We start from the raw sequence: 18,958 nt of genomic DNA, 5'->3' as shown, positions 1-18,958 counted from the left end.
ACATTAGGTAAGTCGGTATTAACTACTTTTGTATCGCCAAAAAACCACGTAAAAGAAAAAGACGAAAAACATTGGCTGACTATGAGAAAGAAAGCAAACATTCTAGAAAAAAGGAGGAAAAGGACATTGAGAAGGATACGCCCAAAACGTTGAGGAGGCAAATTGTTTGATAGAATAAAAGAACATGGATTCTACAATTGGTCAGCCCAACGCGGTTAGCCAAGCAGTCAAACAGCCGGCCGCCTTCCTCAAAAAACCTGTTTTATAAGAAAAGAAATGAGGGAGTCGTAGGGCAACGAGACAGTTGGGGGTCTCTTCTTGTAAGGACGTCGTTATTTGATTATTTATTCGGTCCTCCTTTTCTCTATTTGGCTACCGTTTCATTCCCGCCTCTTTTCACTGTCAAGGTAATCTATCTACCTACCTCACTTTTATAGATTCTGCAGTTTCTTGCAACATCATGACACTGCCGGTGTCTATGGACGACAAGGAGTTGTTTCCAAAAGTGGATATTCTCAATCTGACATTCTCTCCAAAATCTGAAGTCAATGAGGATGTGCTCAAGCAAGTGAGTATTTCAGTTTTCAATAAGATAATACATAACATTTATTTTTTGTTATAGATGTTCACATCATTGGACCGACTATGGTGGTCCCGTCTTGTGATCTCTGTCAGAGGATATGTTATCAACTACGTTCAACAAAATGATGAAGTTCTATTCAGTTGTGATGATGCATTCATCAAAATACATCAAAAACTTGCAGAAAGGAACAGTAAATTTGAAAACGCGTTTGAAGTGAGTATTATTTCTAAAAACTCATGAATAATTATTTAATTCCAGTATCTGACCGCTATCTTCCACTTGATCCGAGAGAAGAACACATTGATTCAACTCATTTCCAACCCAAAAACCATCTCAGCCACCAAACTCCCACCAGTCTTAGAACAATCTTTTGGTGTTGTTCATGGAGATCTTTCACCGAAAGCGATTCAGCTGACCATCGGTACGACCTTTTGTCTTTTTGCTATGTTGACTATATCACTTATCATTAACTTGATCACGTTTCGTTTCGCAACATGTATTGTGTGATATTTCAGCCCAACTGCCAGCCTATACCATGTTTATCAAAGTTGTTGTAAACTTGCAACAGAGATGGGAGAATGAGAAACTGAAGAAAAAATCAATTCGTTTCGAAACTGACCCAGAGTGGGAACCTGATGAGAGAGTTGTTCTTTTCCAAACGTTTGCATCGGGTACAACTGTACTCTGGTAATTTTAACTAATCAAAGTCGTTTCAGATAACAGAACATGGGTTTTGCTAGACTTTGATCGCTACATTTTGCAACAATGGAAACCAAACGGAACATCGGTGATTTTTGGAGACAGATTTGTTGAGAAGGTAGATCACGAGCGTTTTGCTTGTTTTCAAACACTTCTTGTTTCAGAAAAAGCGATCCGGACTGAAGTTATGCACCACCTGTGGAATGCTTGAGCAGAAAGTGAGTATTGTACACTAAAGATAAATTCTACTAATCTAACTAAAACACTAACATATTTCAATCATTTCAGAAAGCTCAATTTGCAATTCTAAACGACCAGGTGTACTGTTCGAAAACATGTTTCGATGAAGTGAATCCTCCAATGACTGTGAACAATCGAGGTGCCACAGTTGTCCATTTATAATGCGATTTGTACAAATTAGCCGTCCCCGTATGCGAATCTTCTCCGCTCATCATTATCCTCCGACAATCCAAATCAGAATAAACAGCGAAACCATCAACGTTTTATTGAATTGTGTCTCAGTATTCAAGTTTTGAACATTTATTTTTCAAAAGCATGCTATCTTGTACAAAAGCCATTTGTGATTATTTCGTTCTGCGTAAAAATAAAAACTACTCGTTACTCATATATTCTGTGAAGCATGTCATTTGATTTCAAAGGGAAAGTTAGAAAAATTGAAACAAAGTTACTAAGTGAGGGGGAGAACAATAGAATTGAGAAGAATGAGAAACAGTTAGAGATTCTTTTGTTGAATAGTTTCCTGATTGAGGTTAATTAGTAACTGTAGAAGTGTCTGGTTTGTGACCTGAATTCTCCCTTCGGGGAGACAGCTCCGACAATGTAGGAACCATGTTCAGTTGGAGGGATCTGAAAATTCAAATGTGAATTCACAGTGAGAAACAATTCGGTAATTCAAATTTCCATTTGAATAGAACATACCTGCATGCTTAACTGTGACTGTGGTGGTAGGTACGCTTGTTGAAGATCGTTGTTGTATCTCGCAGCAAATTGGTTGTTCGACATCTTTAACGAGTATTGGCTATCCGTAACTTCTTCAGGGAACAAGAATGTGTATGTGGATACAAGAGCGGCAAATAGGATTGTAATGACAGAGATAACAAATGCAAGTCCGGCGAGGTAGTAGGAATAGCCATATTCTTTCTAAATAAAAAATCTGAGAATCGAAACTATAGTTTTGTTTGAATAATACCTCATAGGTGTTTTTGATTCCGATCAAGTACTTTGACTCCAACATTTCTGCGTTCACCATAAAAACAATCAAAGATACTCCCAACAACAGACCTGAAATTTAGAATGTTATCTTCATCCGGATTTTCTTCTTACTAGCAAATCCACAGAAAGCATCCAACATGATAATTGCAATTCTCGATCGGTGTGGTTTTGCATATGCAAAAATAATAGATGCAATACTCAATCCCATAAAAATCATAGAGATCACATTAAGAATGAGCACAGCATAATGCCATCCGAAAAAGTATGGAGTTCTCAATAACTTCTTTCTGCAATCACCAATCAAGAAGAATCTACATACATCGACCTGGAAATATCATAGTTCAGTTTCAGTTAATGAGTACGGCTTTTTACCTTTTCATAGTAGTTGATCAGACTGTCACTGAAGATGTACCAACATTGTGCTTGCCCTGGGCAGTACAACCAAAGTCCGGATTGAACGTATCTATCTGCATCCAAGTCGTTTGCAACCTAGAATCAGTCAAATAATGATTTTCTCACTACGGTGTTAACTAACCTGCCAAGCTGGTGTAATCGTTGCAAAAAACAACAAAAAGTTCGAAGCAATTGACGAAATCAACGTCGCCAGTTGATACTTTTGCAGCTTTGTTTGAAACACAAGCATTCTCAAAACACTGAATAGATTCAAAATGGAGAATATTCACAACAAAACACAATTACGACAAATACATGCATGGTTCGAAACCAATCAAGTGAAAATATCAAATTGAAAGAATTGGTTCGAAACATTTATTCGTGATGTTGGTGAAATAAGATCTCAAAAAGAATGGAATGAAAGTTGGTATGTCAATTGGAAAGTCCGTAATCAGGCAATATGTTAGAAAGAGAAAGAAAAATTATGAACAACTTGACCCGTTGATTAAATAATTAAAGAAGTCCGAATATTACCGAGTGATAGTTATGACAATTGTCCTCCCCTCTAAAAGACAGTAGTTTTCTTCTCTTGTCTTGGCACAGGTGGTAGAGTTCTCATGGCAAAACGGTCTTCAAATGATTCCATAGATCGGTTCGGGTGATATTGGTATTCGAATATGTCACTTTGCTGGAAAATGTTTTATAGTGATGGTTAGTATCTTATGCGTGAAACTCTTACTAATGAGGAATTGATATTTTGTCTCGACATTGTTGCACTTCCATCTCTGGCTTGCAGGAATACGTGAACCACGGATAAAATGATGGCGACCAGATAAACGATTGCTCCAGTCAATGCTATGTACCAAGAGTATCCGCGGTGTTTCTGAAATAATACAAAAGTGTATTTGACAAACAAAGTATTTTCTAACTTCATAAATTCCACTAACGGAGACATGGAAGAATCGATACTCGACCATGTATGAGTAGACTGCAAATGCAAGCAAACATCCGAACGCAATGACCGCTGAAAAATATTTCTGATGAGTTAAAAAGTTTTCGCTCAAAGTAATACACTCGCGTCATATTTGGAAAGGAAACAGACGGTCATTTCCTCTTATTTTATAGGTATTTTTCTGAGGTCAAGTGACTCTTAGTTCATCTCACTAATTCAGACATCAAACCTCACATTTTTACAACTTCTATTTTTTAAACAAACTTTCGACAACTTACCGGCTAACACCAGAAAAACCGTCCTAAGAATATTGGGCAGTTTGCTGTCACTATGAGATACCGACACACAAAAACTAATTAACGATAGCATTGCAAATGCCTGTGATATCAGATAGATATGGAACAGTGTTCGCTGCCATGCTGAAATAATATAGAACTCTTCAGGATTATATATATCTTTGTGCCTTACGATAAAACGAAGGCGTTCGGAAACCGGAAACTTCATCGCTGAAGTATGTGTTAAAGTCGTCATGCGAGAATGTGTATGTACAACTGTACATGCCATTTGGTCTGAAAAAGTAACGGATGCCACATACACAAGTTCAATGACACATTCTGTAATACCTTGTTTGACACGCAAGCCATAATCCGCTTTGCACCCATTGTCGGATTTCTCTAGCGTACACAACCTAAATGTTTCGGATTTTGAAAATGAAGAAAGTTTAATTGAAAAGTACCTGCCACGCCGGTGTGCATAATGCGGCAGCTGTGAGGAGAAAAGCAATTATTGTAAGTACCAGTATTGCATAGCTCACCACTTTTGTCATTTTATGAGATCTGAAATAAAATTTGTAAGCTTTGAATGTAACACCAATTGAATACGAATGAGCTAAGCAAAATTTTTTTAGAAACCAATTCATGAAATCACCGACAACAATCATAAGAAGTAAAAGACAATACTCAATTACTATTATATCATATATCTATACATTTTGCAGGACACCGATACGAGAAGAAAGAAGAAAAAAGAGATAATAATCTGATATGTGTATTGAGACGTGAAGGTGTTGGGTATAATAGGGAGAACTATAAATGGTTGCCAGAGAAACGAAAACTAGTTGTTTTATTGATTCAAATGGTCTTCTTCAAAGTGAGAAGAAGCGATATGCAAAAAAAGTTAGATAAAAGAAGGGCGGAGGATATAAATACCGGTGGTGAATGGATGACCCTATTTTCGGGAATATTAAAAAGTAATAATGAGAAAAACTACCAGTTCAATGATTATGATCCGAATTTACATATCAAATCGGAGAACTAAAAATAACAGATGGTGTGAGAAATGAAGAAAAAGAAATCGAGGCCAGAGATGAACGAAGAAAAATTTTAGCGATGCGCTGTTGGGGGGCGAAAGTCTGATCGGGGCATGAGGGTCATTCAACAACAAACGGAAAAAGAGAAAGAGAAGAGAAGACTTACACTGGACCCCTTCCCTACCTGCGCGTTTCTACGTTTCGCCCGACCGCTTCTTTTTCTCCACTCTGTTCCACCTGCGTCTTTCAATTTCATTCACTATTATCTTCTTTCCTTTTATGACCTTTGTTGTTGTGTATGGCGTTTTGGATACCGGCGGACACATGAGGTTTTCAAATTTAGTCTCTCCAAATTAATGCCGTTTGAAGATTTGCTAGTCGGAGTTTCAAAGAATCGAAGACTACGTCATTGTTTTGTACTAAAATTGAAAACAACGAAAACATTGAATGGAATAAAATCTCAAAAACCAGGAAACAAGTTATACCATTAGACAGAAAAAAACACTGGTAAACACACAACATTATATTTTGCATGTGATGTGAGTGCACGGGAAGTTTAATTGACCATGAAGACTTCTCACACGTTTCGCTGTCTAAAAATGGAATGTGGAACACCAAGATGGGATCAGACCAAGTGCGAAACGGAGGAAAATCATGGAAATTTATCGCTCATGAACGGATTCTCAATTTATTGGTCAAGGTTAGGGGAAAATGGGAGATGAATCAAAAGTGAAATAAAAACAGAGTGAAGATTTTGATGATTAGAAACAGTTACGACATTGAAAACAAGCGTACATTTTTTTTTTGAAAAGTGAAGCGAATTGATATTGTCTGATTTGTTTTGCAGATTCTTCACATCAGTGGCACAGATATTTCGGTCAAAGAACATCTGGCTTCCTTAAACTTACCATTCATTTGCATCGGAAAAGCGTGAATATCATTCGGAGTAACAATAGAACACAGTGGACCCAAAAATCTAAAAATTGTTAATCTTACAGATTGATTCTGAAAAATGCTGTCCCGAGAGAATGAAGATTATAACTCTGTGAATTAAATTGAAATTATTATATTGTCGAACTGTCCAGTTCGGTCGAAGATGATGGGTAGTGCATCTAAATCGATCCTAAAATGCTTTTTACTGTAATTTGCATTTTCGTAATAAAATTTTTAGGCTTTTAGCCGTAAGAACAAACACCTCATGCCGATTTTTGAGAACCGACAATAGGTTTTATCTTTATCATCTTTTCCATGAAGAAGTGTTCCACCCGTCGAGTCACAAAATTCAGAAAATTGTCTTTTTGAATAGGTGTCAACTACATATGTACTACTCGACTAAAAGGAGCTGCTTTACAATTAATCCCCCTTGATTCGTGTAGTACGCCAGATACGATCGGACCTAGTTGATATCTAAGCATATATTTTATTGACACAACCAATTTTATCTCGTGCAATAATGGGCGGCACAACGCTGAAAAGAAGATTATTGTGAGAAAGCAAACTCAAAAAATGAGCGGCGCGAGCACATCCAAAAGAGATGCATCATAAAATTGCGATTGATTCCCTTTGAGGTTTCTTGACATTCAGTCCCATTCTTAACGTTTCTCCATCACAACATGCACCTTGCCATTACAATATTATTCGTTGTTCTTCTTTGGCTTATGACACTTTGGAAACGGTAGCTTGTGTAAACATAAAAATTTGGAGAGGACCGTTTTGTCATCGCTTCTTCACGTTACCTTTCCACACTTTCTACATTTCAAAATCTCTCAAATGCTTGCTTTTTGTTTGCATTTCATCTTTCAATCGTTTCTCCGTCTTGTGACTTTTCAATTGTTTTTGTTACCGTACCCTCTCGAGACTCGGTTGTGTGAACGTTTGTCATGAGAACATGAATAACAAGTTGGTCATATTTTTAATAGCTCTCCAGAGGTATATGGAGATGGCTAATGATTCTTCTCATTAGCTACTTATCCTTTTTTGGTTGTTGCATCATACCGTAATTAGAATCATAGGAGATGCATCTCACTTTACCAAACTCCTCACTCTTTTCCCTTTTCCTGCATATTTTGCTATTTTTTTTTAATTTTGGCTAATCTGGGTGTCCTTATAGTTAACCGGCAACAATACCCCCAAATATGAATTACAACAGATTCAACTGATTTCTGCTTCTCATCCCTGTCATCCCTGATAGAGCCTTCAATTTTGGCATTTTTTGTTTTGTTTAACTAATTGAAAACAATTTTTAATCAAGACGCTGCACATCGTCGGCTGCTGCAATAATCTATCAATTCGATAGTGGGAAGGAATTATTTGTATTATTTGACTTCTTTATAATTCTCAAATTAATTTATAATTCAAGACAAGACGCGCCGCTGTGAGCGGTCTAAGGCTGAGAAAAGAAGAGCCCCGCATTCGGAATTCCATGCGTGCCGGTGAAGTGTGAATCGAATCGCATTTTGTTTCCAAAATATTTGAGACGACGATGAAGATGATGAGATGAAAGAATATGAGGATGGGAAATATGGGAAGAGCTGACTCTTCCACCAAAAATGATTATGAATTCTCTAGACTCTCAGGAGCTTCTCAGAGCTTCTCTCTTTTCAAGCCTTCCCGGCTATGCCAAGAAGCTGATGCACATAGCGTGTTTATCGGATCACTGAATTTCAAATTCATTTTTCCCTAGGCGCCATTCACACCACCACCACCTCTGACACATATCCTTAAAATTGATGATAATAATAAATGCCACATGCCGCTCCGGGTTACGGTAGACATTTCGTTTCTCCCACTCCTTGCTGTTCTATTTCAATTTCTTTTCACATAGGATGTGTTCCGAAAATGTTTCCAAATTTATTTGAGGTTTTAAAGGAAGAGGTAACAAAAGTTGAATGGAATAGAAAAGTGTGACTGAGGGGAACTCCTTTTGTCACCCATCTCCTCCGTCTCAACTCAACAATATGAAAATGAATTCGAACCTCACATCAGTCGAGAAGAAAATAGGTGAGGCACCTCCCTCTCCCCCCAAAAAGTTTTATTATTTTTTGTACATTCACTTTTCATACAAAGCAAGAAAGTTTGAGGTGTCGGCGCGCGTTTCCTTGATAGATTTTTTGTCGGCGTAATGTATTTTTGTTGCACCCGTATCAAAATGAAACATTCCGAAAGTCCTTGAAACTGAAAGCCTTGCTTTCTCTACCTTAGATATTCGGCGCAATGCTTTGTAAAGGAAATTTTTTTTTGATCCACGCCGATTTGAGGTCACGTATGTTACGCGGGTCTGTGGTGGTCACATATTTCTTATTTTGGAAAAAATTGTATCGATAAAACCAACATTTATACCCCAAATCCTTTTCAGAGTTGTTGTTTTGAGTTTCTGAACAAGGCAGAGTTGGTGACTTTTGGAAAACTGAAAAAGTCAACAATCAAACCTAACCGTCTTCGTTCGTGTTGATCGTTTGTTTTCCCCAATCTGACAAGAATTCAAATGTCATCCAGTTACTTTTCTTAGCCGTTCAAAGCAATCAACCTTCTCTAACAACATAATGACATGTTCCGGGGACAAGATCATAATCTACTAGATTACCCAACACTTGTAGTATTCAACAAACTGTCAACCGATGGTGCGATATGTCATCAGGTGATACTAGCTAATTATTACTATGATGGGAAATTGTGTAGGCGACAGCCGGGATTCAAGTGATCGGTTCTCGATTGCGTGATGTGGGGAAACAAGTGGGCTAACGGAAGAGGGGGGAGGAAAGGTTACCTTCCAACAGATCGGCTCCATCTGTTGCCTTAATATAACATTATTGGGAAGACATGTGCGTAAACCTCTCATATCCACTCAAAAAGAGACACTCACTATAAAATGAATTATCTCAATCATCATAGAATCTCTAAGCTTCTCCAAAAACCTAGCCATACTGTTATCCCAATGTATTTTATTTTTTATTTGGGTCGGGTGTGCTTATTGCCATATCCATTACCGTATCTCACCCATGTTTACCTTTTCCATTACCTAATCCGCAGTAGAAATACAGAACCATCTGCACCACACAACTGGGTGCCAACTTCGGCTGTATGTATTTCCCTTTCATTTGTTCCGCTTTGTCTTGTATTTCAAAAAGATGAAATACACCTGCCTTCCTTACTCGGATAAATAGGAAGTCGGTTGTCTTCTCAAGTCGGCTCACTTACATATGGTCAACGATGCTCATCTATCAGGATATTTGAGTGGTTGAAGATTTAGATGCTATTTATGAATACCTACCTTAAAGATGACAAAGTACTACAATAATTATACTTATCTACACAAAAACTAGTGCCCAATCAAAATTTTTTTATTTCCAGTCTCAAATTTAGTGATTTGCAATAGAACGCGTTTTGTTTCATCACCCTGCAAATAGTAATCAGAAATTCTTAGTTTCATGTATAATGTATCCCACTTCGACTCTTGAATCCATCTTCTCCTAACTACTTTATATCTGATCATTTCTACTCCAAAAATGTACACGCACTTTAACGATAAAGTGCATCTCGTTCTGTCTTATCATTGATAGAAAGGTGTATATATGGAAATCAGTTTGAATGATGAATTCAGTAACACGCCCCTCGATTCTTTGAGCTTTGCAGTTCACACTCATCCTTCTGGCATCGTCATTCGTCGAACCGCCGACTCCGCCCATTGAGGAGAGTCTACGCGCAGGCGCGCTTCGACTACGGTGGCTTTTCAGTTTGTCTTTCCCTCTTTTTTTTCGACTTTCTGCCAGCCTCTCATATTTTCGTTTCGATCCTCATGTGCGAATTTTAAATTTTTGTCAAATTGCAGTTTAATCTTGTGTGAAGATGTCAATTGAAGCAAGCAGAACATGTTTCCTGATCGACTCATTGCTCAATAAAAAACCAAAGGATGAACCAGAGACTGAAGAAGAGGATGAAGAAGAAGAGGAGGAAGAAGAGGTGTCGTCTTCTGAAGTTACCAGGTATGTCAGATGTCTCAAAATGTTTTTTTATTCGATTCTCTATAAGCGTGATCATGACAATACCTTTGTTCCCTTTTTCCTTTCCGACAACTCATACTTTCTATTTTCCTCATTTTCTGTTGCCCAAGGTCTTTAAGTTCTCTGTTTGCAAGTTTCTAAATCTAACAACATTTGAATCTTTCTGATTAGAAAAGAGAGATCAAACTCACTGGTCAGTCTATCTGACCACAACTACAAACAAATTCACACTTTTGCTTTCTTTCGTTTCTCACTATTCTCTCTCCCACTTCTTCTGTTTCCGTGCACATGATAAGGATACAATAGAGACGCTTCAAAAATTGAATCCAGGAATATCAAGATGAGCCACTGAGCAACAACAGTCAGAAAGGTTTATAACCATTTTTGCGTCAAACAAACGTCACATAAAAAGAGAAAACATATTTAGAATTTTGGAGCAATCTATATACACAGATACGGACTTAGGAAAACCGAAAACCCAATTACATTTTAGGCTACAAAATCTGGAGGGCCTTTCCATGTCTCCTTATTTCAATATGAAGTCAGTTTGTGTCCGCTTCTCGATCTCTAAATTTACATTGCTTTCATAATTACACCGTTGCAAAAATAGCCGTCTAAAAGTGTCAAAAACAATCATTTAGTCATGAACATTTTTGAAATGCTTTTCTTCAAAAATGGTTTGAGAAAATGAGGAAGAATTGTGAATTGAGTAATACTACCACACCTCATCCTTTTGTTCTCGACACTTGTTTTTCTTGGCCTGCTAAGTGGTACGGCATTGTTATTCATTTTTTGTTGGGCGATATTCCAGAAAAGGGGAACATAGAAAAACTAGGTTTGAATAATTCAGCAACGTTTAAGACATGCCATAACTAACATATGACTCTACTCCGTTTTCAGAACTTTCTCTGTTCTGAGGTTGTTATAATGTTATAACTTTCAGTGAGAACGACATGGAGACGGAATCAGTGTCAACTAGTACCTCAACTGTGATTCCGCCAAAGCCGGATTTCTCGGCTCTTCAGAAGATTTTCAGCAACATTGACTTTGCAAAGATTGCGGCAATGAAAAGAAATGGTCACCAGCCAATGTTGATGGTAAGTGAGAACAACGATTGGGAACACATTTTGTAGTGAGGGTTTCCGGTTTTCTTAGAAATTTTTGGTACTAAAAATAGATAAAAACACCCATAATTTGGTTTCATTTTATAATATTCTAATATTTGCAGCGTCCTGATTGCTTCCTCCCATTCGAACTCACAAAGCAACTTCAATTCGTGCAACAGACGTTCCAGATGAATGTTCTCCATAATCTGGGACACTCCTTGCCGCTTCCATTTGTATCTCCGTTACTCAAAAGTGGGGAAAAGTCTTTGAATTCAATTTTCAACTATTTTCCAGACGTAACACCTCTCCCAAAAAGGATCCACAATAAGAGATCGCCGTATGTGGACAATACTCAGAAGGGAAATTTAAAGAAGTATCGATGTGATGTATGCGATAAAACGTTCAGTCGAAGCAACACTTTGATAACTCACAAGGTAGGTGTCTCTAATTGCTACCCTTGACTGGATTGAGGGAGGAAGGTGAATATCTCGCATCATATCACATCACTTTTCACAAATTCCCGACTATTCCTATCTTTGATAGTTGTTTTTGAACTCTTTGTGAACAAATGATGTTAAATTATGTCTGTCACATCACTTTTTTATTTTAACAAATGTTGTTGTGACGAATTCTTATTTTTAATATTTGTAAATTATGTTTATTTATAATTGACAATGACAATGTGTTTCAGCGAATTCACACCGGCGAGAAACCATTCAAATGTGAACATTGTGGAAGGGCATTCCGTCAACCCGGAAACCTGACTCGTCATAGACTGACGCATACAACGGTTGGTTCGCATACATTCATGCATACATCTCACCCTGCAATAACGCAATTTCAGGTGAAACCCTATGTATGTGGACTCTGCGACAAAGCATTCAATCGGGCATCCAACCTTCATACTCACATGCGAACCCACACGAATCTCTAAGAAACATTCCGGAATCTTCCAAGTCTTATCGCCTTCACCGTAGAAATCCTGTTAACCCAAAATCAATGTGTCGTCTGTCTTTATTACCCTTCCAAAAAATTTACTGTGTGATGCGATCTCTTTTCACAACTTCATTACAATCCTTTTTTTTCAAGAGAGATAAAGCTTAATTTACATGAAATGCATTTAAAAGTTATCTAATTCTTTTACAGATACCATGTTTTTCTCCAACTGGCTGATTCTTGGATAGTCGTATCTCTGATAGTGTCCCTCGAACGAAAGCATTGTGATCATTGGACGAAAGTATCCTGCGAAAGCAAAGATTTGAGTGATAATGAAAGATACTATGAGAGATGCCAATGTGATGTAGATTTGCCAGTGATTCTGAAAACCTCAAATTTCAGACTTAATAAAATTTCCGTACTACTTAGAAACTTACGTGATAAGTAAACCCTAAATTTCCAGATATGTAGCACTGCGCTGGAACTGCAAAACCAACAGAGATGTAGTCTAGTAATAGGTTTACAACATACCAGTATCCATTCTCAGAATAACCGTAGCTAAGATCGCAAAGAAAACTGTCCAACTGATTAAGATCAAGATAACAATTGATGTTTGCTTACGCATCACTCGTGTTAATCTGCAAGTAATTTCCCACTTGAGAAAAAGTTCCCAGAGCAAATTATGACACACTAATTGGTTTGAAACTTACACGGCTAATGAGGTGACAAAGATCAAAGTTATGGTAAGAGGAATGAGGCACAGTTGTACAATAAGACCAACTTTTGGGCGGATCGCCATGGCCTGGAATACGTATTTGTGATTTTTCAACTTTTTTTTTCAACAAAAACTTATGTGACGACTGAACTCAAAATTGTAATTTTAATTTTACAACAAAAACTTACATGCCATAGTTGAGAGCATCCATAGATATTCCATGGGGTACAGGAAGATAACAAAGCTGATGTACTGATACTACTGGAATAGGAACCCCAGGCTGAAAAAATACTTCAGAATTTACACAAAACTCATTCGACTTACCATATGTATAGGCATCAATGACAACTAATACCAAAAGAGCAACTGTTAATAGAATAGTTATAGGTTGAAGGATAATTCCAACTTTTTTCATTTTTTATTTTTGCAGTTCTAATCAAAAAAGTAGGCCGAAAAAACTCGGAATGACAGTGCAATAAATGAATGTGTCGGTTGTTCTGTAACAAAAGTAAAAGAGCTGTCCCCCCTCACGTACCGGTGGGGGAGGTGCTTGAACAATAACGCGTACTTTTTAATAAGAAATGAGTCATGTGATTTCTGAATGGTTTTGGTATGTTCTGACTGCTTCTATGCATGTATCTGTATGTTTCCATCTCTCCATTCAGAATTCTCTATCACCTTTCTGTGCCATGGGTGATGAACAAACACCGGAACTTCTCGGAGGTGACGAGAAACTTTACGTTGCTTCTGTTATGACGCACCAGAAGTAAATGGAGAGAAAGAAAAATACTGGAAGAGAGAAGAACTACACAAAAAAAGTAATATGTATGAGATATTTTAGATAATTTCAGGATCTCAAAAAATACTGATAATACAAACATGTGCCGAGACAAATCCACTAACCAATTCTCGTTGTTTTGGTTCAGATTTTCAGATCAAGACACTGTCAGATTATTGGATCAAATTAGCACCGCTCATATTTGTCAGCGAATCATAAAATTCCAACATTAGAACATTCCAACTTCTTCCGTCTGATGAACAAGTTTTGAATGTTCAAGTTATCGAAGCATCTTAACAGAGTTGTGAGGATTTTTTTTTCGACTTCCGTCTTCCGACTTCGAAGGAAATGTTTTTGTGGCTTTGGCGAAATTTTGTATGAAAACAGGGACGTAATTCGTTTTCAGTGATGGCTAGAGCAATGTTTCCTTTAATTGGTCATTTTTTTGAATTTACTTCCGACTCCCGTCTTCCAACTTTCCTTCTAAAAATTTTACTTCTGCACAGTTCTGCTTCTATACCAACAATAACATAATTAATTAACTTCTGTGTTTTTATTATCAGTACATTTCATAACGAAATCAGATCTTCTATTGCAAAATAACTTTTTAGGACGCTGCAATTTGGTCAGTTTGTTTCCGGATCTCGCAAAACCCACATTCCCCTACATTCACCAATGTTCCGCTCCGTTCCGAAACGTCTTACCAGAAAACCCTACGTTTTTTTCCACTCGTTACTCAGAAACCACGATTTCAAATACCCCTCATCTGTCAGATCCCTGTCACTGTTCTTTAGAAACAAAGGATCTGAACAAAACCTAATCTGTTCTAATTTGCATACATCTTTTTTTTCGTATTCTTTTACCAGATCCCACCCCTATTGCCGTTTGGTGGGCCTTCTGTACACTGCCATTTGGTAGGTCGTTTCATGGTGTCAATTCTTTTGAAAAAAAGACACTATAACCTCCAAAATTGGCAGATCCTCATCGGATGAGGTCATTCATCTTTTTCTTTCTTTTCTTCGTTTTTATAATTGGAAAAGCGCACATTTCGGGATGAGACGGATGAAGCACCACCATTTTTGCTTTTTTCCCCCTTTTTTCCATTCCAAAATTGTAAGGATTGACGAGGAACCCACAATTATTCGAAGGAAAGGACTTGTCGTTTCAAGAACGACTGACGTCCTGACGACGCCACCCACCACTAGTGAATTTGCATTCTTTTTCAATTGGTGTTGGCTCGTCGAGTCATTCTTTTTTCTTTTTCTTGATTTCCGAAACGCAAATCTTCATTTTTTTGCAATTAAAGTTTTTGAATGTCCTGATTTACCACTCACCTCACACAAAATCAAAATGGCAACTTTAGTTAAAATAATATTTTAGATCTTGAACTTGGCGTTCATCATGCTCCCCAGTAAACCACCAAAATATAGTGTGGTAGATTGTGAGCATGCCCACTATCATAATCATGTTTATCATTCAACTAAACCAGCCCTTGAGGTATTCAGATGTCGTAACGTAATCTCTTGTGCAGTATACCGTAGTTTCTTATGTTTTTGTGGTAATGTGATTGTTCTTATTCATTTTCTACTTAATTTTTCCTAACAACGCCATTTTTTTCAGCATCACAGGTGGGAAAACGAAGAAGAAGTAGACGAAGTGGACGAGCCAAGAATGTTTTTCTCTCCGCAAGAGAAATGGTTCCTGGTGACATTCACCATCCTTGTACTGATCTCTTTGTTGTTCACTTCTTTGGCTATCATGGTAGATAGTAAGTTATTTCTCTTACAGGCTGAATAGAAGACAGTTCTGTTACTTTTTAGAGCACGCAATAACGGGAACAGCTAAAGACCCGTCTACATGTATGCTAACGGACTCGAGTGACTGTCGCACTGTTTATACGGTAACCGAAGAGTCTCCCCGATTTGTTATTTCTCTCTTTGAAATATTTAGAATGATGCCGCCCGTAAAATCGTTGAAGTTAGTGTTCGTGTCGATCTCTACCTCTCCATTATCGCATTTGTCACCTCCGTTGTTCTCACGTGAGCCTGAAATTTTCATATTAAAGTTTATTCAATAGTTGATTCCAGTACCTTCAAAATCTTCAATTGCCGTCTTTTGATCGGATTCTTGCTCACTGGAATTTTCAAGACCCTCTTTGTCAACACCACCCTGATCTTGATTTTGACCAACAGCGGTAATAATTATACAAGTTAAAAAAAAATCAAGTGTATATTTCCAGCATTCTACTTCAACACGGTTTACAACACACTCACTGGATCATGCGGACACAAGTTCTGTTTGGAAGACGAAACTGCAAACATCGTTGTCTCCTTTGTTCTTCTCTCTGCTTCTGCTATTGCTACCTTTGTTATGACTCTCAACGTTCTTTTCCTCGGAAGTCACATTTTGCGCAAGTATGATGAAATTCACAACGAGTTTCTCTGGTCGAAATGGGATGCGATGACCGCTGATCTTATTGCTTTCTAAATTTCTAAACATTTCCTCTTTACTTGATTCAATTTGAGTAAACGGCAGAGTGGTTTTTTTTTTCAAACTGAAAATAGTCCATTGGTTGTTATAGCAAAGTGCAGGTTTCCAGATATTCTGATTGAGCTATTCTAGACCAAATCACGTATCACTTGCTGGTATGTCCTCAAAACAATAGAAAACTTACATTTCGGATAAAATATCAAAACGATTATCCGTATACTCAGATTGGGTCAAGTTGAAAACGTTTCCTATGCATTCTTATTCCGTCATTATCATTATTGTATTTCCGTCATTATCAATCATACTTCAGCAAAATCGTCGAAACGATTTTGAGGGATTTTTGTTATTGTCATAAAATTGTAAACGACATTTACAATAAGTGTTCAGTGCTAAGACAATAATTTTTTACCCTGTCCATGCTTCGAGCCATAACGTTGCAAATAAATATCTCATTTACCGTATTCTGCTAATATCAGTTTGTTATCAGGTTGCATTTATTGATCGAAGAGATTTATAAAACTCAAGTTAGCTGGGATGATGGGAAAGCCAAAAATGTGTGTTTTAATATAACAGAGGACTAATTAGGGGCAAATGAAAAAATTAAGAACATACGTTCAATTATTCAGAGAGTGTTATCTTAGAATACATAGGAATATAAAGCGGAATGCAGCAAAGGTCGAACATAGTAGGTAAGTTAAATACAAAAATAGTTGTGTTTATACAGTTGGAGATTTCTTGAAATGAATGGAAAAAGCAAATGAGAGATCGGACGAGTGCGGGAAAAAAGAAGGACAAATGAAGTAACGGATTGATTAGACTGGATTGGATTTAGCAGATGTGTGCTCCTTGACAATCAAATCTCCAATTGGGAACGCTTCAACGACGGAGATTCTGCTTGTGTTTCTGCTCTTCGCAACGATTTCTTTTACATTCGATAAGACACTCTTGAACTCAAAACGATGCATATCACCAGCGGCTTCTGATGCTCCAATACGATACTTGCAAGCCGATATATCGGGGAGAAAGGTGGCCATGACAATGGTAACAATGAGTGTGATGTTGAAGAAGGTGGACAGGACGATCATGGTGTATGAGTAGAGAATCTTTGATTCGTAGCTGCCAAAGTAAGACTTTTCGAATATTTCCCGCATGAACGCTGAAAACAAAGTGACTGTAAATAGTATAACACCTTTTCCGTTTTTCTGCTGTCAAACTATAGTGTGTTTCGCAAAAACTCAAACATCGGACTAAATTTATACTAATGCATATTCTGAGCTAAATATCTTTTAATGTGTTTTTTTCCGCGGGACACAATTTCCTTCCCTCCTTTTTCTTTGTTTAATTTCCGTTTTTGCTTACACGGGTCATCAATCAAAATGCATGTCAGTACGGTGGAGCTGCATAAGAATTTGGTGAAGGCACATGCAAATGCCACAGAAATCATTTTTCCTCCGAACGAATCGTGCCAGCTGCAAAAAATATGAAAAAAAATATATACACGACAAGAATTGTAGAAGGATTATACAAAACAATGTAGTTGAAACCACAATGCACTTACAAGAACCAGAATGAGATTAAGATGAGAGGAGAACTCAGGATACAATCAAAACGGACACCGTAATAAACCAATGTTCGATGAAGATAGGTCTGCAATAATTTTTATTGAAAAAATGAATGAAATTTTATGTTTTATTACCAAAAGAATATTATCACACTCCGGATCGTGTGTTCCTTGTCTGTAGTTAGTATAGAAACAGGTTACATCAGTTCCCGAATTTGGTTGCTCTTCGTAGGTACGATTTGCAAAAACTGAAACTTTTTCATCTGCAAAGAAAAGAAAGCATAGGTTAGCAAAACAAAAAAGGACAAGGTACGTCACATGCAACATAATTGGTTATGGTAGCATCACAAATGGGGTTTCCGCCAATTATATCACAACTAACAATTATTTTATCCACAACGTGCACACTATAAACTGTAAATCTGATACATAAGTTACCCTCCAGTTGCATTGCTCCCCAGCTCAGGAACAAAGTTATCAGTGTGAATGACAAGATGGAAAGACAAAGTATATAGCGGCGGAAATCGACGTTGATCTTCTCCATGATGTTTTGTTTTACCTTCCGTTGACGTGGACGCAGCTGAATCAGATTTACAGTACTTGGAGCCTGTTTCAGTCTTACCACAGGGCTCATAATTTTTATTAGTCAAAACCTTCTGGTGCTGAAGGATGTAAAAGTCAAAAAGATGGATGTCGAGAAAATTGGTCTTAAAAAGAATTTGGTGGCAAAATGTAATAAGGTTTCGATAATAAACTGAAGAAAATGTCAAGTGAAGTTTTAATAACTTTTAAATAGCAATGGTACCATTTTAATCAAAAATTCAGTATATATCTCTTGAAAAAATACCAAAAAAGCAATTAGAAGCCAGCACTTTTCTATTCAATCTTCCTCTCGGACCACAAGAACAGAAAACGGAAGCGAACAAAAGCACTCATCTAGATTGGGTTGTCGAAAAAATCGGAAAACGGGTGTGTTCTCAAAACGATGTCCTCTTTTTTTCGGCGGGGGTTTTTCTTCGGGGGTACTACGAAAGGGGGTTTCACTCAAGATAATCGGATACACTGCTCGGACAGAAGACAAAAGGCGGATTGGGAGCAAGAAACGGAGGTGGAGTCAGATAGGACAGAATGAGAAAAATATCGGAGGCAACTGGTGGCATAGGAAAATAAATTTCATAGGTTATAGAGAAACAAAAAAGGAGA

The 18,958-nt window shown here is 37.5% G+C and overlaps 7 protein-coding genes across 7 annotated transcripts; 3 read left to right on the top strand and 4 right to left on the bottom strand.

The window, feature by feature from the left end:
• Positions 1-460: 460 nt before the first annotated feature.
• GCK72_024775 (uncharacterized protein) lies at positions 461-1,684 on the top strand (the record flags this gene model as incomplete). The annotated part of the gene is made up of 7 exons (XM_003118002.2): positions 461-568; positions 623-796; positions 842-1,004; positions 1,099-1,254; positions 1,300-1,400; positions 1,447-1,500; positions 1,571-1,684. 7 exons carry the CDS (start codon positions 461-463, stop codon positions 1,682-1,684), a joined length of 870 nt encoding a protein of 289 aa, XP_003118050.2.
• Positions 1,685-2,056: 372 nt separating this feature from the next.
• Positions 2,057-3,158, bottom strand: GCK72_024774 (uncharacterized protein; the record flags this gene model as incomplete). Its single annotated transcript, XM_003118044.2, has 6 exons — positions 2,057-2,149; positions 2,222-2,443; positions 2,493-2,584; positions 2,627-2,840; positions 2,888-3,004; positions 3,051-3,158. The coding sequence occupies 6 exons, from the start codon at positions 3,156-3,158 to the stop codon at positions 2,057-2,059; spliced, it is 846 nt and encodes a 281-aa protein (XP_003118092.1).
• A 315-nt stretch (positions 3,159-3,473) lies between these two features.
• GCK72_024773 (uncharacterized protein) lies at positions 3,474-4,686 on the bottom strand (the record flags this gene model as incomplete). Its single annotated transcript, XM_003117833.2, has 7 exons — positions 3,474-3,596; positions 3,648-3,791; positions 3,838-3,932; positions 4,139-4,279; positions 4,329-4,429; positions 4,484-4,548; positions 4,597-4,686. 7 exons carry the CDS (start codon positions 4,684-4,686, stop codon positions 3,474-3,476), a joined length of 759 nt encoding a protein of 252 aa, XP_003117881.2.
• A 5,328-nt stretch (positions 4,687-10,014) lies between these two features.
• GCK72_024772 (uncharacterized protein) lies at positions 10,015-12,209 on the top strand (the record flags this gene model as incomplete). Its single annotated transcript, XM_053736039.1, has 6 exons — positions 10,015-10,151; positions 11,113-11,266; positions 11,398-11,527; positions 11,570-11,709; positions 11,967-12,065; positions 12,120-12,209. The coding sequence occupies 6 exons, from the start codon at positions 10,015-10,017 to the stop codon at positions 12,207-12,209; spliced, it is 750 nt and encodes a 249-aa protein (XP_053579605.1).
• Positions 12,210-12,395: 186 nt separating this feature from the next.
• GCK72_024771 (uncharacterized protein) lies at positions 12,396-13,341 on the bottom strand (the record flags this gene model as incomplete). Its single annotated transcript, XM_003117715.2, has 6 exons — positions 12,396-12,593; positions 12,649-12,695; positions 12,743-12,849; positions 12,922-13,013; positions 13,115-13,206; positions 13,251-13,341. The coding sequence occupies 6 exons, from the start codon at positions 13,339-13,341 to the stop codon at positions 12,396-12,398; spliced, it is 627 nt and encodes a 208-aa protein (XP_003117763.2).
• Positions 13,342-15,105: 1,764 nt separating this feature from the next.
• On the top strand, positions 15,106-16,191 carry GCK72_024770 (uncharacterized protein; the record flags this gene model as incomplete). Its single annotated transcript, XM_053736038.1, has 6 exons — positions 15,106-15,201; positions 15,325-15,472; positions 15,525-15,604; positions 15,655-15,743; positions 15,792-15,898; positions 15,944-16,191. The coding sequence occupies 6 exons, from the start codon at positions 15,106-15,108 to the stop codon at positions 16,189-16,191; spliced, it is 768 nt and encodes a 255-aa protein (XP_053579604.1).
• An 815-nt stretch (positions 16,192-17,006) lies between these two features.
• On the bottom strand, positions 17,007-18,389 carry GCK72_024769 (uncharacterized protein; the record flags this gene model as incomplete). Its single annotated transcript, XM_053736037.1, has 5 exons — positions 17,007-17,350; positions 17,554-17,663; positions 17,753-17,841; positions 17,891-18,018; positions 18,194-18,389. 5 exons carry the CDS (start codon positions 18,387-18,389, stop codon positions 17,007-17,009), a joined length of 867 nt encoding a protein of 288 aa, XP_053579603.1.
• Between the last annotated feature and the right edge of the window lie 569 nt (positions 18,390-18,958).

Source organism: Caenorhabditis remanei, chromosome X (genome assembly GCF_010183535.1).
Source record: "Caenorhabditis remanei strain PX506 chromosome X, whole genome shotgun sequence".
In the NCBI taxonomy this organism is placed as follows: Eukaryota; Metazoa; Nematoda; class Chromadorea; order Rhabditida; family Rhabditidae; genus Caenorhabditis; species Caenorhabditis remanei.
The sequence above is the reverse complement of the archived record's forward strand: the minus strand, read 5'-3'. Positions and strand labels throughout refer to the sequence as shown.